The 24552-nt window shown below is 38.8% G+C and overlaps 1 protein-coding gene across 3 annotated transcripts in view; it reads right to left on the bottom strand.

The window, feature by feature from the left end:
• Nucleotides 1–24552, bottom strand: part of GRIA2 (glutamate ionotropic receptor AMPA type subunit 2) — a 170343-nt gene that overhangs the window by 34547 nt on the left and 111244 nt on the right. For all 3 annotated transcript variants that reach the window (XM_065877319.1, XM_065877318.1, XM_065877316.1), the window contains exons 7-12: nucleotides 12019–12186; nucleotides 11656–11760; nucleotides 10868–10978; nucleotides 9149–9355; nucleotides 8287–8657; nucleotides 3558–3756 (exon numbers count right to left, since the gene is read on the bottom strand). In XM_065877319.1, coding sequence (XP_065733391.1) covers nucleotides 3558–3756; nucleotides 8287–8657; nucleotides 9149–9355; nucleotides 10868–10978; nucleotides 11656–11760; nucleotides 12019–12186 — 1161 coding nt within the window. The remainder of the gene's footprint in view (nucleotides 1–3557; nucleotides 3757–8286; nucleotides 8658–9148; nucleotides 9356–10867; nucleotides 10979–11655; nucleotides 11761–12018; nucleotides 12187–24552) is intronic.

The following is a 24552-nucleotide window of genomic DNA, read 5'->3' as shown; positions in this document are numbered from 1 at the left end:
CCCACTCCCTCTGCATCCCCACTCCTGGAGGATCAGGCACCACGATGGTCAATCTCCCATCACTCACCCTGTCCTGCACCCACCTTCCAGGAGCCCCAAACGCCCCTGAGGTTAAAGGACAGTTGAGAGAGAGGACAACCCAAGCGTGTGGTGAATGTTAGTTTTAGGAACAGAAGCAAGGAGCATTTCCTTTGCACCTCTTTCCACCATAAGCTTAGAAACTCAACCAGACTACTGCTAATAGACAGACTGTAGAATATAACCTAGGTTTTAAGGGGAAAAATGAAAAATCAATGAAAATCAATGATATTTTGCCTTTATAATGTCTATGAATTAGCTTCATCTCATCCAATACGTTTAGAATAACACTCTGTAAGAGAAATTCTTTTTTTTACAAAAAGGAATTTCTTACTCAATTTCCATATACTAAAGCAATAAACTCTGTGGGGAAAGGTATGAGATGCGATGGCTACCGCTGCAAGCCGGAGTATCTCTGAAAACACCTCTGAGAGTCAGAAGCAAAATTAAGACTGCCCTCACTATTGTCGCCGTGGTACCCAATTATCCAACATTAATACAGTTAGAAAAACTATTCAAAATTACTCAATTTAGCAGCACCTTTTTATTTAATCCAACTTTTAAAGAAACACACCTTTTGTACATACTTTCCCAAATCACAGCCATGCCGTGTTTTAATGGTGGGATTAACAGCCATGCTCCTATTCACTTTGGCGATGTGTGCTCTTCCATTAGCCTCCCTTCACTGGTACAAACAGAATGAACAGTGTGGCTTTTAAGTACTTTTGAGCCCACACCTTCCTTCTCTAGATAAGGAGTAGCTGACTGTTATGCTATAGCGCTGAGACCTAGCCAAGGTCACGCATCAACAATTCCTTTTGAAGGTATATTGAGAGGAACTGTGAGGCCCCGTCTGGATTTCCACCATTATAATCCTCTAACATGACATATGCCAACACGGAGGTGACCGAAACACAGCAGGAGAGCAGCAAAGTAAATCCCGAGGAAGGAAGGAAAAGCAGTGTACGGAAAGCACTCTTTAGGAGTAAAAGTCCTCGGCACACTTGTTATCTGCTAGAACTTGGTCAAGTCCTCACATTTATCCGAGCTTAAATTTAATAACGCACAACATTGCAAACAAAAGTGATCGCCCCAACTATCAGACAGAAATACCGTGAGATTCAGAGATGACGCATAAGAAACTGCTTTGGGAAACTACACGCATAAAGGTTATCAGGTTGCCGAAATACTCACATCACTTCTCTATTATTCTAGGGAAGGAAAGCACCACGATCCTATATAGGCGAGTGGCACCCCACAGATATGTCAGCGTGTGTGCACGCGCGCATGTGTGTGTGTGTGAGTGTGTGTGTGCGCTGCACGTGGGGACCATGGTCTCCATGGGGTTACTGAGCTGAAACACAAGAGTAGCAGCATCCTTTGCCCAGAGTCACACAGCCTTCTCACCCTGTCTCCTGGGGAATTTGCATATTCTAATCATGAAATCTTGGCATCCCGCTGATTACGGCGCGTGTTTCTATGATCGAGTTCAGGTACACTGAAAAGCTGCGGGATCCTGAAAGTGCAGTCGACGAGAAGAGTTGGTCCTCTTGTTGTCCAAACAAGCTAACGAGAGTAACTCTCAACAGACAGTGTCTGGAAGCAATTACGGTTATTTTCGTCAATATAAGGAGCGCTACGTAAACCATACGATCTAACAAGTCTCTGCCTCGTTCATAGGGCTCATTTACTTCAAGAGCGCGGAATACCAATAAAATATACCAGTAAATATACCAGTAAAGTAAATATATATACCAGTAAATATATTTATACCAGTAAATATATACCAGTAAAATAAATATATATACCAGTAAAATATACCAATAAATATACCGGTAAAATATACCAGTAAAATAAATATACCAGTAAAATATACCAGTAAAATAAAAGCAAGCCCTATCGGGACACAAACAATTTAAAAATGTTTCAAAATACACTTCTAATTGAGAATCATGCGATATTCTCATCTATTTTAATAGGTCCATTGTTATGATCAGGCTAGAGCACTGTGTTATATCAAGAGTACTGCAACTCTTTTCAGAAGTAGCAGTAAATTGTCATTAGTAACAAATCTGCATTACAGCGTTCATACACAGCATCAAAGTCAAAGTACTGCTGACAGACGGACCACATCTCGGCTTACGTCGCGGTACCTAGTGGAGGAGTCATGGTCCTGCCCACCCCACGTACAGCCAAGTTATTTTCTGTTGTCAGCCGTCTGACAACACCACTTTTTCTCCCGTGATATCTGGAGCACAACTCGTGTTATTTGGCAAAGAGACCAGTGGCAATGCAGAAGGAGACAGTCTTCAAAATACAGTCTACCACTTCGACTGGACCTTGAAAGTCCTAATCCTAATGCAGAAGTAAACTGGCCTGGATCTCACTCAGTTAGGTACACCCGAAGATGGATTATCAGAGACCATCGTATGCCCCGCATTTGGCTTAATGTCAGTACCAAAGTTTACCTGCTATATTTAGGCATTTTAATAGAATGAGTTCTTACAGAGAGATAATAGTATAATGAAAGAAAGTTATACCAACATCAGCCGCTGGACTGGTGCCCATGAACAGAGACCATAATAAATAAGGCCACAGATCTTTTAAAAACTAAAATACGTTTAATAGACACGTTGTAATTATGAGTCCCATTTTAAAAGTCGAGAAGTTGAAGGCCTTTGTTAGCCTTTTCTTGGAGGGTTTAACAGAAAGTTTGGAATTTCCACATATGAACACAATCTGTTTCCTGACTTAGAATTAACATAACGGATTGGAAAGTGAGTTTTCAACTGTAAATTCTGTAAGATAGATGGAAGCCATGCTTTAACATAAAACGAAATACAACATCCTTTTCTTTTAAAAATAATCACCTAAACTTAACTATACTTTGCTTCAATTTTGTTCCAAAAGGACAATCAATTTTTTTAAAAAACTAGATTTCTTTGCAAAAAGTGTTTTTCTCCGAAGGAGTCAGGAATCGAACAAAAGGATAGAGATAGTGCTAAGTATGGCGGTAGGGAAGGGAGCGGGGTAGAGTCAAGGTTATAAACAGACAAAGAAAACAAACTTATGGTTACCAAAGGGGAAACAGCAGGCGGGATAAATTAGGAGGTTGGAATTAACATACACTCTACTCTCTACTATATATAAAATAGACAACCAACAAAGACCTACTGTATAGCACCGGGAACTCTACTCAATCAATATTCTGTAATAAGCTAAATGGGAAAAGAATTTGCAAAAGAATAAATTATATGTATAACTGAATCACTTTGCTGTACAACTGAAAGTAACACAACATTGTACATCAGCTATAGTCCAATATAAAATTAAAAAAAAAAAACCAGAAATAGAATTAGAGACAGGGATGGAAATTACTTGCGCATAGCACTCTTGTGTAGACCGTGGGAGGAGGGGCAAGGGGGCACAAAGTTTAATTACAAGAACAAAATCAGAAGTTAGGAAGCAGAATCTCTTACCCTGAAAAATTCCTTAGTGGAGCCAGAGTCTAATGTTCCATAAGCAATTTCTGTTTGCTTAGAAAGATCCTCCGCACTTTCAATGGGAGACACCATCCTCTCTACGGTCAGGAAGGCAGCTAAGTTAGCCGTGTAGGAGGAGATTATGATCAGGGTAAAGAACCACCAAACTCCTCCAACAATGCGCCCAGACAGGGATCTGGTAACAAGTACGAAACGGATTTGTAAAGCGAAATGAATGACCTCATAAGAAAACAAGTTAGCAGTATTATGCAAATATCGATTTATAGGGAAATATTTAACTTTATACTTTTCAATATATCTGCTAGTTGATGATACTTGAAATTATTAAACCTTCTGAGCAAGGAGTACAGATTTGCTAGATTTGATGAGACATCCAGAGGCAGAACTTCAGATTCCTGAGATTCTTTCATAGATATCATGGCCAAATAGCTTATGGTATGAAATATCGTAACAATCAATTTCAAGAAATGTGCAAATAATCTATCCAATGCTCATACTACTTTATCCACTCATGACAGAAGTAAACGAACAATAGAATCTAAGATCAACAGCAAAACTCAGAACAACGTCGACAAACAAAATTAAATATCAAAAATAAAAGAGTATGTACCACAGATGTGGCTTTAAACACCGAAGAAACCCTCCTTTTAATCCAGCCAATGAAGTTCCAAAACCCTCAAAAAAGGTCCAAAATTTCATTAGGTATTTCTTTTTGTGCAGAAACATAGGTTTTAGATACAGTACAAGATAAAAATGGAAAATAGTGATACTATAAACAAAGTATGACACAAAATATTATTCTTAATGAATAAAACTCTGATGCTTCAGGGCATGGACAGCTATGACCCTGTTCCCTTGTGCCTCCTGCTTAAGAAAAAAAAACAAAACTCAAGGAGAAAAAATTAGACATGTAAAACTTTGCCAAGATATAAATTCCTAGTCTGAAATATAATAACAATATTTCTGTGACCATAAATTCTTACTTAAAATACTTTTCAAAAGCTTAATTGATTCCCAATAATTTACTGGTAGATAAACCCTAGGTAGATAAATGTAGACATGTAGATACAGAAAGAGATATATAGGGTATTATTTGGTAAGATTTGGTGGGGTTCTACATATAATGGTATTTGAGTAGTATTAACACACCAGTATAATAACTTTTTCTTTTTTGTTAATAACTCTGTTATGCCTAAAAATTAAACCCTCTACAGTGAAGAGGTAACACTTCTAAAAATTTAAATCATGAAAATGTGCCAATTTATGACCTAAACTAAACCTCCTGACAATTAATAACAAGAAATATTTTTGATGAAACACAGATACTACATCAAATTATTAGGTCGTATTTGTAGAATAAACTACTCAAGCAGTCAAGAAAAGGGGTGAAGCTAAAAGTAAAGATTTTTGGATAAAAACATCTGCAGCTAAAATAAAAGAGAAAAAGAGAGAGAGCACACAAGCAATGAAAAAATAATAATAATATAATTAAGAGCCTTTACCAGTCTCTAAGAGTTGCAAAGAATGAAACAAATATGATAGAATGGAAAAAACTTACACAAGTCTCACTTATACTCTGAAAAGGATATTAAATACATTTTGATTTTGGAAAAACCCTACGTAGACACAGCCACTCTCAAAATGTTCACTATTTATTCCGTCACAATGGAAGGTATAATTATATGACATGTAACCTATACTGAAGAGGGCAGATACAGTATCTGACTACTCACAGCCCTTAAAACAAAACGGATTGCATGGTAATTGCTTTTGATACTATACATTTCAGGTTTATTTGTAATATATTTGAGAATCATTTTTATAAGTCACTCTGTTCTAGTTGTAAATTCAATTAAACATGCCAGTTTGTTTACAGTGTGTGAGATAACCCCCAAAATTTATTCGACTTGTGCATCATTCAAAACAGAATTCTTGAGCAATTTATTATTTACTTGTAAGTGTTTTCAGAGGATCAATTACGATTCCGAATGAGTTCCTGAGAAATTCAATATTATGTTTCATGGTGACAGACAAAAATGTTTTTCTAATTAAAAATAACTTTCGTCTCTCAGTGTCTGCACTAACGGAGCAAATAAATGCACATATTCTGCCATTTCTTTTAAATTTCTATTAAATAATTATTTTAAGAATGAAATTTTTTAATCACTTTAATCCTTTAAGGATATTGGGGGGAAAAAAAAGAAAAAGAAGAAGAAAACCGGAGAATAAGAGTCAACTTTACAACATTTTGCTCTCATAATTCTGTGGTCCTAGTCTCCACAAAACTACAGTTAACATATTCTAAACTTAATTTCAGGCAATGACCAATTCACTTCAATAAACCGTTCTATATTAAAATTTAAATGTGTTCTACTCAAATAAATAATAGAGTTCCATACCATATTTTACTTGGAAAAAGTTGATAGATATCGTTTAAAATATATAAAGGGCATCTCTAAAGTGATCTGTGGATTTCATACATTATTATTAAGTTTTTTTAGGTACTAAGCTGCTCTATTCTTTCCTAATCTAGAGTTACCATCATTGCATTCTAAAAAATGGTAGTTTGGTTCATTTAAAAAACTCCTTGAATTTCCCAATATTAGGTAGTAAGTTCAATTGGTAAATGCACATATACCATAAAGTGAAAGATACATATGCTTGAAATTTTTAATAAAGTGAATTTTGCTTATATATATATACATATATATATATACACGTGTATATCTATTCATATATATTCTGTGGCCAAAACATGCTAACAAGGAAAAATATGCTATCTAAAATTGATACATCTTACCAGGAAATAAAAATGATTCCATGTGGAAGTTTAGTGAGTCATGACTCATGAATGAAACCACAAATGAAGAAAAATGATAATATTTTAGGAAGCAGGCTTGTTGAAAATTAGAATGTCACTATGTCATGGTGGACCCTGGGAAAACACAGATTGTTAAATGTCCCTTGTGCCCCAGCTCCTATGTGTCAGTATGTTTTCTGCTCCTAGACAAGCACTGGAGGCCAAAACCTTCAGAGCCCTGGTGCATGAGGAGCGGGGCAAGCAAACCTGGGTCCATCGATGGGAACCCAGGTCGATACGTCCTGTGTCCTAAGGAACCTTCACATGCTTCTCCTGCTTATTCAAAAGGCAGAGCATAGTTTGTGGACCCCTAGGATAATTGCCTGGTATCTCAGGACTATGGTAACATCAGACTTCAAGAGCCTTCTTACCAAAGATGAACCACTTCATTATTATTATGAGCTACAGTGCTCTCTGAGATTCCAATCTGGTTAGTATTTTCCTCCTTCATCATTAGAAACTTCTCTTTATGCCTTTAAGTTCAATCAGATCAACTATAGAGATGGAACTATGAATCTTGCATGTTTTGTCAGAGGTCATAATTATATATATATATATATAGTATGTAATAATTATTATTATATGCTATACACTAGAATTATATATCTCTCTATATATGCAATGCAAGTGCCATTGATATAGTTCTAATTTAGTGCAGTTCCATAGAGAAGCCACAGGGAATTTGATGGAATAAAGATTGTTCAGATCCATAAAATTCATAAGAATGTGCCCTGCTATCTGAGAAGTAGGTCATTGATAATTTCTGCATACACGATATAGTCCCTTTATCTTGATGGGTGTAGTATACAGAAAAGGTCGCGGAAGATACAAAATTTTGAGCTTCACATATAGGTTTTTGAAATTAATCACTTCTTATCCCCAAAGTGCTCAAAAACTAACAATAATGAAATGGTATTTAAGAAGCCATTGCCTCTGGTAGTTATTAAGATACCCACAGACTCAAAGGAGGGTAACTGAGCCCAAATTAAGATGTGCCGGTAGATCGATAATCATATAGGCTTTAAATGTGAAAGCAACCTCATTAGGAAAAGTAGGATTTATTCCTCTGAAGAACCAGACATGGCTATCATTCTTAATCATGTACGTGACACGAATAAAGGCAATGTGTGTTTTGTGATACGTTCATTGTATTTAGGCATTCTAGGGCAGGAATTAAAATATTATAATGAGAGTAGGGATGTAGGAATTTATCCCATCCTGTGTGTGTATTGCCATTCAATACGGCACAAGCGTTTGTAACAATCAGCCGTCACTATCACCCGCCTATATATTTCTAGATACTTGGAAAATATATTATCATACATTCTTTTTAACCCAGCAACCTAACCTTTTAAAAAAACACAAATTTTACAAATATCTCTCTCATGTCATTTCCATGAGCTAATGATAGAGGGGAAGAAAAAAGAGAGAGAGAGATGAGATGTGTGCAAATGGAGTTTTGTCGCTTTTGTAGTTAGTAAGTAATGTTGCCCATTTTCCCATATACAGGTCTGTGGATCAACACACAGATGACTGTAAAATGAGAATATGCAGCAAAAACACGGTACCCCTCCAAGAAGGCATGAAATGATAGGAACCTTATGCATTTTATAGCCTCTCCATGGTGTGTATAATCTCACCAGGGAAATATAGGATCAACGTTCAAAGAACATTGCTCAAATATTTCACAGGCTTACGCCGACGGTAAGAGTCTGTCCTTACGAGTCTTACACTGCTTGGACAGGTAGTCGGCGGCTGCTAACTTCTTTACAGTGAATTCATAAACACCATGAATGTCCACTCGAGACCTAAAATGCACAAAGTTGAAGCGGGTGAGTAACCAACCTTGGCGAAATATCGCATCCTTGCTGCATAAAGGCACCCAAGGAAAACCAGAGACTATTAAAAATCCCAAATTCATTAGTTGATTCACTACTTTGTGTTTCTCTTCCATCTTCAAACTCCTCAGTGTGCCACTCGTAGGGGCTAAATCTGCTGACCAGGAATAAAACTACACTGACCCCTATGTAGGCAAAAACAATGCACATCCAGATCTCATAGGCTAAAGGATCAAGAAATGAAAACACTCCTGGTTTGGACTTCTGAGGCTTCTTGATCATGATTGATATCCCGAGGCTCATAAAGGGCTTTGAGAAATCGATCACCTCCTCTCTCACAAGGGTGATGGTTAATGGAGCAATTGCAATGTCAGCTTTCTGTAAGGGAAACAAAGGAAAATAATAGAACCAGGAGTCACGGTCAGAGAGGAATCGTGGTTACGTTATTTGATCAAAGGGAAGGGAAGGACATCAGGAAACTGGGAATAATCATTTCCCTGGTGGAATCCCAGTAAATACTTAACAGAAGAAAAGCAATTAGTTCCCCAAATATCCCTCCTGTTTATAAATACAGAGTACACCCTTCTGGCTTGATTATGATAACTACATCTGCCTCTATGCCTTGGCAATCTCTGAACAATGCATATGGCCCATAGGCTTCAAGACAGGTGAGATGCCTGTCTCCATCTGCATATTTGCTTCTAACTTCATCCTTCATCTTCAAATGTGCACAAGGAAATAACACAGCATTCCTAGAGCAATGTGGGAAACCCACAATCTCAGACATTGGTACTTTGCATGGAAGGCAAGCATTCTCTCAACAAGAGTTCAAACGTAATGACTTTACCTTTGAGAAGCGCAGTACTTACCCCATATACAAGTTCTCCAACCATCCCATTCCAAATTTTCGTGTCTGCATCCCTGGCCCCATACTTGCCATCCCCAACAATGGTCAACTTGTACTTGAACCCACAATGCTTGGCTATTTCTGCAGCCAAGTCAACACAGTAGCCCTCGTAGCGCTCATTGCCTTCAAGCATTTCATGATTTTTCTTCATCATAACGTATGGGGATTCCTATATGGAAAGAAAGTGCTCTAGTTGACCAAAACGACTGTGTTACTGATCTACTCGCATCCACTCAAATCTTCTGGTTTAATTATTACCTGTAAGCCAGAGACGTTGTAGAATACAGATAGTGGAAAATATGACTGGGAAAAAATCAAGCATAATGCTTCTGATCAAAGGTCCTCATCTATCTTTCATTATATTTCATGCACATGGCTGGCACCTGGCCATACCAAAGTAAACAAGAGACTCAAGAGCACAAACTGTTAGTATGTCCCCTTGTAGTGTTTGTGATCCTAGTATTTAGAGAGGAATAATGTGGTTTAACATCTGTTTTAGTCAACTCTGGATCCAGCACTCTCTTATTCTAAGTTAGGGCTTCCCTGACTCCAAAGAACCAGCATTCACCCAAACCCCTGTGCCACTACGAGTTCGAGGATAAGGATCTTGTGGAAATCAGGTCCACGATCAGTGATGCCCAGACTCAAAGAGTCGTTGCCATAGTGATGTATGGAATCTACCCTCTCAGACTTGAGAGCTCACTTGCTCTTTGAGACAGAATATCCTAGAATTACGCTACACGGATAGCTAGGGAGTAGCATCCCCCCTGTGAACACCATAAAAAGGAAGCATGAAAACATGACTCAACACCAGCCCCCAAATTTTCTCCACTGGAAAGTGGCACTGAGGATATTTGGGGTTCAGTGAGATACCTCCTCTCAGTGGCATGATTCAGGCAAAAATCCTCAAATCTAGCTTACATTTATTAAGACTTTTCCAAGTGCCAACCAATGTTGTTATCCAAATCCCTTATTAACCTGTGTTTTCTTCTCAATATCGTTACCATAATGAATCTCACAAATTCACTACATCACAACGTAGTAAAACGAAATCAGACTGCTTTGCTGCAAAATCACGTTTCCTCCATTTCATTTCCCCAACAGCTTCTTGTCATAATCGACATCTGCCGTCCACCTATCCAAAGCCTCGACGTTCAGGATCCAGTTCAATTTTGTCTCATCCAGCCAATACACGTCCACTTAGCGCTAGCTATGTGCCAACTACTGTGCTGAGATTCGGAGTTAAAAAGAAGGAAGATCACCCTTGTCTTTCAGGAGTCCACCTTTCCATACGAATACAGAGAAGCTGACAACATTATTAAACCATGTAACGAATGTAAGGACAGAGTGGACCCAGAATCGTGTGGGAGCGGAAAGGTGAAACACGGGAGGAATACAAGGAAGGCTCCTCCAGGCTTGCCCTAGGTGTTCACCCGTGTGAGCACCAGGTTACCAATTATCTGTGGAGCCGAAGTTCAGTCCTGAAGAGGATAAGACGTATTCTGAGTGCCGTAGCTCGTGTTTGTGAGTCCTTCTGACAGAATACGCATGCAGCGAATGACTAAAACATTCAAAAGCATCACTGTATCAGTTATTCTCCTAAACATAAGCAGCGATTCCAGTTGACAGATATTTTTCTTAAGAAAAATAACGTAAAACAGAGGCACAGGTAGCTAATTACCAAAATTGTAGTGACGACCACAGTCTTATTCTCCAGCCCAGAAGTATCGTTTCCAGAAGGGAGTTCGGTGAGAGTAACAACCATTTTGTCGACTTCGCTCCAGTAGCCGATCTGCAAAAGGGTACAGAAGGTGGGCACCTGGACATATGACCTTCCTACTGGCAAAGCACTGAGTTATTTTCAAACCCATGTTTGAATCTGAAATTACACCTACACTAACTAGGCTTGTTCTAAACAGAGATGTACCTTTTATGCACGTGAATCTAATAGCAATAGAAAGAGACTATAAAAATAAACAAACAAAAACAGTTCTTAGAAACGGCTTGTCTCTTCGTGTTCACTTTTCACACTGTCCAAGGGTAATTTGTGTGGGCGTGATCATATAGAAACATAAATAAAATCCAGACAATGGCATTTCAGCCATAACAGAAGAAAAAAAAATGTTGACTTGAACAGTTACATTCACATTTGCACCAGCTATGTTTGGTCTCCCGAACCATAATCTTTCAGGAACAGTTCTTTTTCTTCTCATTAAACTCTTTTTCTACCTCTGTCTAAAAAAAAAGTATAACAGTTTTATTTATTATATCTTAAAATTACATTTCAGAGTTACTTACCAGAAATAAATAGAGTTTATTTAGAAAACATATTTTAAAATATTTGTTTCTGAAAGTTGTTGAATCCAGCTATGTGAATATATGTCTCCAGGATTCTGGAAGATGAGGTGATGGGTTCACTAACTCACCTCCTCACACAGAGAGAATGCCTTCAACTCGCTAATGATTTACCTTCCGTGGCCCATTCGTTTTGAGCTCCATGATGTTAATTGTATAATTTATTCTTTTTCCATTCTGGTCAAACTTGATATTGCCTGAGAGACCTTCAACCTGCACCTAATGAGGAAATGGGAAAGGAGCACAATTATAAATTCACTTCCACCAGATACAGAGTGGTTGACCAGATGACTCTCCCGGGATGCAAGTCAAGAAAATGACACTTATTAGGTTTCTGCTCTTCAACTTACCTTTGTGTAGTTAGGAAATAATACTCCCTCTTTATAAAACAGAAGAGATAAAACAAGAATGACTAATTCAGCAGGAAAAAATAGTGGCCATCGTTAAGTCACATTACAATCATTTTCAGTGACTGACCTGTTTGAGGGCCCTTTCTATTTCTACCCCTTGTCCCCAGGGCACAGCTGGGTTTGCCAGACAGTCTCCTGCATTCCCCCTTCGGGAGATTTCAATTCTCTGCTTCCGTAGGTTTCGAAAAGCTTCGGTCATCACTTGAACGGCGTCATAGGTCAGAGCAGAAGTATACTGAAAAGTACCACACACATTTCATAAGAATGGGAGAAAATTCAGAGGCTCACCGTACACTGGCAATCAAGATTCCAGTTGCCCGCCATACACACCATATCAGGGTCTGAGAATTTAGGTACAATTTCTATCTCTAGAAACCTAAGAATGTAAGAGGAGTAGTATGGAATATTGGAACTATGGACTGTCCCTTCGATTCTAAACATTTTCAACTATATTAACATCTCATCTATTTCAGATGAGACTTTTCATAATAATTGTGTTGATGTTTTCACTTTTGTTTTTTCTAACTAGTTTCTCATTAGAGCATCACTTTATGGCCTGACCTGGTGATATGGGAAATTATGAAATTAACAAATCAATATTTCTCCACTGTCTAATGAGAGATTCACCTGGCAATATGGAAAGAATACTGATCATTTTGGGGATCCTTAATCTCTAATTCCAACCCTAGTGATGTGCATATATATGTGCAGTGATCTTTTGAGTGTCTGTTTTTAAACTCTCCTAGGTGATTACGATACTCAATTAGAAGAACAGCCAAACTTCATGATTTCTAGGTCCCCTCAGGCTTCAATAATCTATGATAATACTAGTTACAAGCTTATGGTATTCAGATCCCAGTGGGGCAGAAGGATTATTTTAGGAGCCTGGGGCCTAGCAGAAAAAAACTACTATCCATACATGTGTACTAGGCATGGTCAGGGGCTGGATAAGTATTATTATGGCATGTGTATATACTGCCATTTATCTACGTTTGATGCTGCTGTCAATAATGATAAATCCCATTGTAACAGAAAGGCTTTAATTACTGCTGAGGAAATTTCTGTTATTCAGTATTTTTCAGTCTTTAGGTAACAGAAGTACAGTGAAGCTGGGGGGGGAAATGCCATATCATACTGATTTTGTGGCACTAAAAGTTTTGACCACACATCCAAAACAGGACCTCAACATTTCCAAATAATCCTCTGCTTTCTTCAGTAACTTGGTTCTTCCACTCTCAAAGGTGACTATTCTATACCTCCTTTTTATCTTCTCTATATACTTCTATACATTTCTCTTTCTCTCCTGCTGACTCCCCTGCCTTCCCGGTCACCAAGAAAATAGAAGCCAACAGACAGAACCAGCTGACCTTTCCACCGAAAACTACCAAGCTCCACCTTCCCTCCGTCTCCGTCCTGAGCTGGCATCCCTTGAGGTGGCCGTGCCCCTTCTTCAGGACAGCCACTCCAGCCTCACACTGACTCCGCCCCTCATGCCCCTGAGGACATTTTTTTATGCACTTATACTCTCAATATCCCGCATCAGCCTTTTTTCCCTATTGGATCATCTCTATTAGCAATTCTACTGCTCCAGTATCTCCTACCACAAGTAAAAGAAGAAAACAATAGGTAGGTAGGTAGATTTGATAGATAGGTGGGTGATGATGATAGATAGATAATAGACAGATTCGATAGATAGATATCGATAGATATAATAACTGCTTTTTAGGTCCATATCTCCTTCCAATTTCCACCATCTTTTTCTGTTTCCTTCACAAGAACATTTGTTAAGACAGATTTTCTAAATTTTCCATTTCACATCACCCTCCTCGCTCTCTTGAAGTGATCTCATTCAGTCCATGGCTTTAAATCGCATCCATTCACTCAAACGTGACTTCCTCAGCAGTGTCCTTCCTGCCCAGCCCACCCAGTCACTCTCCTGCATGGGACCTTGTTCATCCCCTTCATAGTCTCTACCAGCATCTGAGTATCTTCTTCATGCATTCTTTGTCTACTTCATCTCTCCTCCCCAATAGAACAGTTACTCTAGGGAAGCAGAAAACTTATGTCACCACTGAATTCTCAGAGCCCAGGGCACAGTAAGAGGAAGGAAGGGAGGAAGGAAGGCCAGAGATCTTGATACTGATTCTATCTTTATGGGACTCACATTGCCTTCCAGTTCAGTGAAAAGATACATAAACAGATAATTGCAAAATATCATTAGAGTGTTATAAATCGGTCCAGTGGTGGATAGACGCGTGTGTTGTTTATTTTTAACATGAGAGCTGGTACAATAAAGCAAATGAGAAAGTAATTTATGTGGTATGAATTATCCTCTCCTCACATGCAGAAATTGTTCTGAGTTTTTAATGCTAAAAATGGTAATGTGAAGTTATCACTTAATCTTGGCATGAAATAGTTTAGTTGAATCAGTTTCATTTTATCCAATGAATGAATCAAATTTGATGGGAAATTTGGTAAGAAGAAAGAAGAAAAAGAAAATGATTTGAGCCCGCAGAACTGTGATTGATGCTGTTAACTGTGATAAGATATTCACATTTACTGCTAAATTTTCTTAAGCAACGTCACTGCAGGCCTATTCGTGAGTCCTTCTTGACAAATCTAGAATATCTCCTGGATGACTGCAGTTAAGTTTCCTGGAAATACCTCTACTAGATGGATCTAAATAAAACCCATCACTATTTTTTCCAAAATCTGCAACCTCTTCCTTCAAACTGTACATGCAAGATATTAGCAAAATATACTGTTACATATCCTTTTAGGCAACTTATATTCTTGGATTGAAAATGTAATTTTCAATTACTGGGAACTTATCCTGAGAAAATATTCTCAAATACAGAGAATTTTCACACAAGCTATTCATTTCAGTATCATTTGTAATATGCAAAAATTAGAAGGAACCTAGATTTCTGAGAGTAAAGGAACGTTTAAAAACCACGCTTTCTGGGACTTCCCTGGCAGTCCAGTGGTTAAGACTTCTCCTTCCAGTGCAGGGGGTGTGGGTTCGATCCCTGGTTGAGGAGCTAATATCCCACATGATTCGCAGCCAAAAAACCAAACCATTAAACAAAAGCGATATTGTAACAAATTCAGTAAAGACTTTAAAAATGGTCCACATCAAAAAAAAATTCTTAAAAAAAAATACACTATGCTTTCTGCCTTGTGGAAGTATTATGTAGCCATTAAAAAGTTCTACTAATAACAATTTGTAACAATACAAATAATGTTAGCTATAAAATAAGTGAAAAACAGTATTACAAGTTAAGTTTTTTCAACAAAAAGTGAGAGTAATAAACAATGGTTATATCCCTTCAACAAAAAAAGGAAAGAAGAATAAACAAAATCGTTAGAATAACAGGGAGGAAACATACATGATATTTCTTTTCCAAGTATTCTACAATAACCATGTACCTTTTTTTAAAAAATGTATTATATCAAAAGTATTGTTTTAAGTCATATCTACTTAGGAAAAGACTTCTTGGAGAAATGGAGATATCACATCAGCTTTTTCCTGCCTCACTTATATGACTGTCTCTATTCTCCTAGAGGAAAAGAAACCAATTAGTTTGTTTTCTTATACAGCAATCCATCCACTGCTAAACAGAAACCTGTACTGCAGTTTGTATCTGAGAGTAATGATCACAGTTAAAAGGCAGACTCTTCCTTCAGTTACCCTGCTCACATTACTATGAGAAATCTATAAAGCCATCTGCTAAATGTTTCAGTGGTCTATAAATGTTGGTGAACTACATTAAAAAATAAGAAGAGGCTGAATGAACTAAAGGTATTTAAGTCCACGCAGTGTGTTATCGTTATGACTCAGGGCATGAGCTCACTAAGAAGAAAAATCCTTCCAACCTTTTTCAAATGTTCAAATCTAATCAAGTCTCAAGCCTATTATCACTGTAAATTAAAAGTCACAATCATAGACACAATTCGGGGCTGAGAGAAAATCAACAGATTCTGTATCCGTACCTCCTTCTTGTTTATGTTCTGCATATGTGGCTCATTTATTTTTCTCAACAAATATATCACGTTTTTGATTGGACAGTTAAATATTTCGGTTTTATTCTACCATTCACTAAACTAGATGTAAATTCATTTGAAGGGAACGTGATGGTGATGTAAGATCTCCTTCTTCGAAAACAAATGCATCATCTCTGCCCTGATGTTCTGTGAAATCCCTCAGCTGAGTTGGAAATTTGTATCTCACTGGGGACCGTTATGTTCTGTGATGCTATCTCACAATCACTCTTATCCACGCTTGAAGAAGAAATCTGGGAAAACGTTTTTATGGTCCATTTTCCAAATGTGCTTTTTATCCCATTTCAAATGTATCTTTATTGAGACTTATTTTTCAAAAATAAAATAAAATATGCATTTTAAACATGTTTGTTAGGCCCAGTAGTGATCAGATATTATTCAATAATGCATTCCTATAATCACTGATACCTGAAAGGGTAGTCTTACAGCCAAAACAAGAAAAAAAGAGGAGATGAAAAGGAGTTCTATATACATTTCAAATTTAATGAATATTCAAAGAGGATAAATGGGCTATAATATAAAATTTTATGGATCTTCATAATGATAGCACCTGTTCCGAAACATATGTTACCTGCACGGTGTGAAGATAGAAAAAGAAATGCCATTCAAAAAGGAAGTACTAGGCTTTAGCATTATCAAAGTGTTACAAAATTTCCTATGAATGGCCACTTTCCAAATATCCGTTGACACTTGAAATTGAACTGAGTATAGTTTAGAAAGCATGGAATACAGCACCTTCTGATTTCTATCAGGGCTGCCTCAAGTCCTGATTTTGCCATTTACAGCTCTGTTGCCTTGAGCAAGTTAACTAAAGCATCAGTGTCCAAAGTTTCTTATCGATAAAATAAGGAGAACAATGTCTGCTCTACATCATAGTAGTGCTGGAAAGGAAGGTGAGGGAGAAAGGAAGAATTCAGGTTGACCTAGTTCTCTACGAGCCAAACCTGAGTTGGATAGTTTCCTAGTAAGTCCTTTAAAAGAAAAGAAACAAAAACCTCTACGCAACAAATATTTTTATTCCAATTTTGTAGGTGAAGACTGCAAGTTACAAGTTATGTTTTTCTCAGGGTCACAAAAATATGTGACAAAGGTGGAGGAATTTGAAGTAATGAGGGTGACTGACCTTCCTGGTTTGCCTGGGCCTGTCCCAGTTTTGGATCAGAAAGTCTGGAGTCCCAGGCACACTGGAACTGTTGGTCCCCTTATTTGGCAAATTCCACATCAAATGAATAAAGTTATAGGAAACGAGAAGCTGGATGAGTTGAAAAATATGCTAAAAATGCAAGTTATTAACCAGCATGTTTGCCTTCTTTTTTCCTTTTATTATGCTCTAACTTGTTCAAAACTAGCTTATTTTGACAACATTTTGAAAACTGCCATCCTGATCTACAAGAGTCTCGGATCCAATAAGTTCAGGAGATGGTTCTCATGTTGGCATATTAAAGGCCCTGAGAAATACTGCAGTAACAATTCCAGTTTAACTTTGTTTGGTCAGCATTGCCCAAACTAATTACCATTTAAAATTTTTCCTTAACGTCAATTACTCTCCATAAAACTAGCATTTGTGTAACATACTTTGGGCTGTAAGTTTTATAGACTGATACATTTTCCATAATCATTTTTAAAATAGCATCAATTATTTAGTTAAAATTATTATCAACAGAATGATATCTCCCTAGAGAATCTTACACAATATAACAATTCTCGTTTCTCCATTACAAAACCATCAACATAGTCAAAAATGATGAGCTCTAGGAGAAATAACTAAGCTTATAAGAAAATTTTAGAAAGTCTTTTTTTGTAAACTTCTTGGCAATGGCCTAGAATCAACTAAAGCCATAGAAAAGAAAAACATTATTATGAAATACATTATAAACTTAAAATTATTCACTTCTCTTCATTTCAAATTCAACTGAAGTCTAACCTCTGGAAAAGACCTGTCTGTGATAAGGTCATCGTTAATTCCCTCTAAGCCTTTTGGACGTGTGACCTTTGTAGCTTCACTGCATAAAGCTGCAAAATCTTCAGTAAGACTAAACATCACTGGAGGAACAGGAACTCTCACTCATTGTCGGTGGAAACACAAAATGGTATATGGCTACTTTGGCAGACAGGTAGTTTCTTACAAAACTAAACAGACTCTTACCGTATGATCAGCAGTCACACTCCTTGGTGTTTACCCAAAGGAGCTGACAGCATACGTCCACTCAAAAACCACCACACGGGTGCTCAGAGCAGCTTCATTCGCAATTGCCAAAACTTGGAAGCAACCAAGATATTCTTCAATAAATGAGTGGATAACTAATCTGGGGTACATGCAGACAATGCAATAAGATCATCACTACAAAAGAGCAAGCTACCAAGCTTCGCAGACAAGGAGGGACTTTAAACGCAGATGACTAAGTGAAAGGAGCCCACCAGAAAAGGCTACAGACTATATAATTCCAACTATATGACCTTCTGGAAAAGGCAAAACTATGGAGACAGTAAAAACTCCAGAGACAGTGGTTGCCAGGGGCTGGGGGGAGGGAAGGACGAATAGGTGAAGCCACCTTTAGAGCAGTGGAGATGCTCTGTCCGAAACTATAATAATGAAAGCATGTTACTGTCCATTTGTTCAAACTCGTAAAATGTATAACAAGAAGAGTGAACAGTAATATAAAGTGTAGACCTTTGGTAATTATGACGTGCCGATGAAGGCTCATCAATTCTAACACATGAATCACTCTGTGAGTGGAGTTGATATTGGAGGCGGCTGTGCAAGTGTAGGAGAAGAGGATACACGGGAAATGTCTGTACTTTCTGCCCAGTTTTGCTGTGAACCTAAACCTGCTCTACAAAAATAAAGTCTTAATTAGAAAGCTAATAAAAACTCAACACCTGGGCTCCCCTGGTGGCGCAGTGGTTGAGAGTCCGCCTGCCGATGCAGGGGACACGGGTTCGTGCCCTGGTCCGGGAAGATCCCACATGCCGCGGAGCGGCTGGGCCCGTGAGCCATGGCCGCTGAGCCTGCGCGTCCGGAGCCTGTGCTCCGCAGCGGGAGAGGCCGCAACGGTGAGAGGCCCGCGTACCGCAAAAAAAAAAAACAAAAACAAAACTCAACATCTTTAGTAAGCACACAAGCTGTATCACATTTTCAAGGGGGAAAAAGACAGCTCCACTGGCAGGAAACCACCATTAATATCCTTTTTTATCATTCTCTATGAATAATAAAAATAATTTTTAATACACTGGGGTGAAAGACTCTTGAATGTAAAAGGAATATATTAAAAACAACATATCTTTGCCTAACTTAGCCAGATTGGCGATTGACCCTGACTGAAAATCTTGCTTAAGGACCAAGACTTTTACATTCCGAAACTCTAGATTCACTTAGGGATTCAAATTTTCAGCTAAAACGAAATCAGATTCATCAAGATAGAAAAAAGATACTCGAATCAACACAGTGCTTGGTTTTGATCCACCCTGAGAAGAGAAAAGGCTTCTCTTAGAGGCAGGTATTTTACCTGTTCGTTGCATAAGTTCCTCCCCCCGATGCTCCCCACTTCTTAGGCACCTTCTAACAGGTGAAAGTACCTTACTTTTTGTAGTCTATGAACAACAAAACCAATATTTTCCAGGGTAATTTAAGATTTGATTTCGGCAGAGGTGACCTGCTCAAAGTCACTACAATCTTTAAAAGACAGAGGAGCCTCTTGAGGGTCATACATTTGGCAAAAATTAGAAATGTTAGCATATGCTTTTGCATGCCTAAACTTGCACGTCACATGATCATGGTATTAAGAGATTTGGGAGAAATCTCAGAGATCGTGGACATTTATTCCCTTAGCAGACCAAAAAATGTGGACCTGAGATGAACCCAGATATCCTGTATTATAATTCAAGCAGTGGTAATGTATTTTTATTTTTCATGGTGTAAGATGTATTGCAATAGCTTAATAAATTATTTTTCAAGTAAATTTTATGAAATATGTAATGTTGTCAATATCAAATTTTCAATTTATGGGTTTATTTCAGTCATAAACACACTTTTTTTTTTTTTTTTTTTGCGGTACGCGGGCCTCTCACTGCTGTGGCCTCTCCGGTTGCGGAGCACAGGCTCCGGACGCGCAGGCTCAGCGGCCATGGCCCACGGGTGCAGCCGCTCCGCGGCATGTGGGATCTTCCCGGACCGGGGCACGAACCCGTGTCTCCTGCATCGGCAGGCGGACTCTCAACCGCTGCGCCACCAGGGAAGCCCATAAACACACTTTTTAAACCACAAAACATAACGGACTAAACTTGTCAAGCCTCTTTTTTGTTGCATGTCAAAATACTTTAATGTTCGTTGTAAGGGACTACAGTGTGCCAGCAGTGGGTTTCGTCAGTTAAAACATTCGAGAAGCAGAATTAATTCTATGAAGCCACCAGGGCACTATTTAATGCACAGCACTAATTACCAAACTCAAAAAGATTATGCTATTTCCAGACAGGTCTAATAAGTCTCTTAGGATAGCAATTAAGAAAGTTCAAATTGCTGCTTTAAGTCTTTTCCTGAGTAAAACGGGATTCTTGCAGGAAAGCCATTATTTAAGTGGCACGCAATGTCAGTCCTGTGTTAGGGGTGAATTCCTTGACACTGGCAGGCCTGGCAGACACAAGTCAAACTAGGCTCAAACTGTCCACTTGACAAGGTAGAATGGATGGTTACATCTTGCGGGTTGTTGAGACCCCGAGAACCCTGAAAATCCAGCTCAAAATAGAAATGTGTGTAAATTAGTTTGGAGATAGTGGCAAATCATCCCTATCATCTGCCTCTTTGTCAACATCTTCTTGAGGAAGGTAAAATGCTCCCTTTAATTGTCCCATTTAAACCCAGGCGCCGCGATGGTTCAGGTCTGATTACTACAGAATTTTCTATTTCATCCCGTAAAATAGCACGACTTTTCTGTCACGGCTGAGTAAAAGAACACAGCAGATTCTAAGGGCAGGAATTTAAACCCCCTCCTATAGCAATGATAATTACTTATTTTCTTCTTTCTCTGTGACGATATTTTCAAAGTGTTGCCCTAGTTTTCGCTTTATTCCTCTTCATTTCAGCAAATCTCTGTTCTGTGCCTTCTGTGCAAATCCTGGCATGAGACGAGGGACCAAGAAGACAGAAGGAAGGAAGGAGACTGCTTTTCTGAGTCTTGTTTTCCATCCACAAATACCTCTCAGCTGAATTTCTATTAATACATTATAAATGCACGGTTGTGATTTTTGCGATTATTATCTCTAAAGAAATGGAGAGAACTGGGCAACAAATCCATTTATTTCCCCACCTCAGACCACAACCACCATTCAGACAACTGACAGCCGCTGTCTGCATTGTTCCTGCATCGCCCTAAAAGCTCTCCTGCCACCAAGTTCTCTTGTCGCCAGGGCAGCCCATTAACTTCCTGTTTCACAACCGTGGTGATGGCTCTCCTCTAGGGGGTCCCTGCTGCTCACAGAATGAGACTAAACATTCCTTAGTAGGTCAACAAGGCACTCAAGATCTGGAGCCTGCACATTTATAAGTATTATTTCTCAGAATTCCCCCCAAACACCTCTGTTCAGCCTCCAGCCTTACAGAAATATTTACATTTTCCTTGCACACCAGACTTTAATTTCTCATTTTCTCTATGGGAAGTTACTGTCCCTCCTTTCTCCTAATACCTACCTCTCCTTCAGGTTTTAAATTCCATATGATTTCCTCAAAGAAGGAAGCCTTTTCTTACGTCTAGAACTGGGGTTAGAAGCCTCTTAAGGGTGCTACCACAGAACTTTTGCTTTCCTCTATCTGTTCATTCAGAAAGCCTTTACTAAATAGCTGCTCTGTGCCAGGCCTTATTCTAGGAGCCTGGGAGCAAACAAAACCAGTGAACAAACAAACACCAACAAAAACTCCCTGCCCACATGTCACTTACTTTCAAGATGGAGAAAACAATTAACAAGGTAATGAATACATTCATTATAAATACAGTAGACTAGGAGCTATTAAAGGGAAAAATACAAAAAAGCTGGAGCAGGGAAGGGGGATGGAACACACCCTAATGGGTGGGAGATTGCAAGTTTAAATAGAGAACCTGCTTCTGGGGTCGTTAAGGAGATGGAAACTGAACAAAGAGCTACAGAGGGCAGGAGGTTTAGCCTTGCAGATGCTAAGGGCAGAAGAGTCCAGAAGAGGACAGAGCCAGTGCAAAGACTCTGAAGTGAGAACATGTCTCCCGTGCTTAAAAAATGGCAGAATGATACGTGCACCCCAATGCCTATAGCAGCTCTATTTACAACAGCAAAGACATGGAAACTACCTAAGTGCCCACCGACAGATGACTGGATAAAGAAGATGTGGTACATATATACAATGGAATATTACTCAGCCATAAAAAAGAATGAAATAATGCCATTTGCAGCAACATGGATGGACCTAGAGATTATCATACTAAGTGAAGTAAGTCAGAAAGAGAAAGACAAATACCATATCATATCACCTATATGTGGAATCTACAAAAAGGGTACAAATGAACTTATTTATAAAACAGAAATATATTCACAGATGTAGAAAACAACTTATGGTTACCAGGCAGTGACGGGGGGGGGGGGATAAACTGGGAGATTGGGATTGATATATACACACTACTACATATAAAATAGATCACTAGTAAGAACCTGCTGTAGAGCACAGGGAACTCTACTCAATACTCTGTAATGCCCTGTATGGGAAAAGAACCTAAAAAAGAGTGGGTCTATGTATCTGTATAACTGAGTCACTTTTCTGTGCACCTGACACTAACACAACATTGTACATCAGCTATAGTCCAATAAAAATTAAAAAAGAAAAAATAACTGGCAGAAAGGCCACTGTAGCTGAAGCAGAGGGAGTGAGGGGAGAGCCCGAGAGAGGAAGGCAGAGCATGTAGGGCTTCGTGGCCAGTGGGGTGAGTCTGGCTTGCACTGCTGTGGTATGGATGGCCACAGGGCTGGGGGGCCGGAGAGCAGCAGGGACATAATGTAATTTACATTTTAAAAGGACCACAAGCATGGGAGAGAGAGGGGTCAGTCAGGAGGCAGGGAACCCCGTCTAGGAGATCATTGCAGTAGCCCGGCAGCAGGGCCATGGGGGCTGGATTTAGGGTGGGTGCAGAAGAGGCATAGTGTTTCCTGACAGACTGGATGTGGGCCACCAGGTAAGAGAGGGCTCCGGGACACTTGCAAGTCCTTGGCTGAAGGAACAGCTGAAAAGATGGGGTTGCCATCAACTGAGAGGGAAGGGTTGTTGTAGGAATAGTGTTTCAGGGGATGAAGAGGGAGCAGAGGTGGAAATCAGAAGTTGAGAATGCGTTGATATTAACGCGTCAGTAAGACAACTTCCACCAAAGTTAATACAAGGTGATGGCCGGTTTCTAGCCTGAAGACGATCAACCCCTTGAAGACTGGAACTTTGTCTTTCTCTGACACCTAGAACAGTGACCGCTTGCAGAGTAAAAACTCAGTAAAATGTATAATGGATTGATGGATGAATAAGTGAATACTGCCCCAAATTAGCACATTAGTGAAAGAGAGTCAGATTTTAAATCTCTAGAGTTATTTTTGGCACAGGACATAAGAATGAAGAAATTTAACATTTGCAATCTATATTCGGTGGTTATTAAAATATGTTAAATATTGAAACACATAAGGTTTACTTGTATTTATTGAATAAGATTGATTTTAATTAGGAAGCTGTGGAAGGTGCATTGACTTTCAAGGAAGACTAGAAGTTTTAAATAATTATTAATTTAATAGTCCCACAACTTGATATAAATTATATAATTTCCAATGCCTAACCATGGAGAGGATTTGATGTAATGAATTATATTTTTACAGGCTCTCATGCCTATAGCATAAGTTTACGATTTAAATTATCTAGCAACATACCTGATACAGTCCATGACCCAAAACACAATGTAAAAAGAGATAACCGCATTCGAGATATTTTCGCTTGGACAGATGATATATGCTTGTTTTTATTAGGAAATGGTATATTGTTCCCTATCTAGTTTTTCTTCCTTTTTCTGCCCGTGAAAGAATCATGACAGAAACAACCATGAAAGTCCTGTCTTGGAATTACTCTTTACACCTGTTGACAACTCACTCCTCCCGATTTCCCTGGACCTGTTATGCTGTTGCATGGCTCACGGGCAAAGCCCTGCTCAGGCATCCTACCTCTGGAAAGCCTTCCTACCGTACTGCCCTTATCATGTGTAGGAGCTGCCACAGTTTACATGTATCACTCTCTATTATATTCGCTTACTGGCATGTTTGTATCCTCCATAAGACTTTGGATTATCAAAGGCAAGAGTCATTCTTTCAAAATGTATTGCGTTCCCGGCTGTCTAGTACATGAGCAATATCTCCGTGCTAGGATGAACTCCCACCCAAAGGCACATCCTCCACACAGATTTTCAGTACTTTTTATCACGCTTCAAAGACCATATAAGATATATCTCCCACTGGCACCTCTGTTTCCAAAGATGTGCTAAGTAAGTCTTTGTAA

The sequence above is a fragment of the Phocoena phocoena genome, chromosome 5, assembly GCF_963924675.1.
Source record: "Phocoena phocoena chromosome 5, mPhoPho1.1, whole genome shotgun sequence".
NCBI classification, from domain to species: domain Eukaryota; kingdom Metazoa; phylum Chordata; class Mammalia; order Artiodactyla; family Phocoenidae; genus Phocoena; species Phocoena phocoena.
This window is presented reverse-complemented; position numbering and strand designations above follow the sequence as displayed.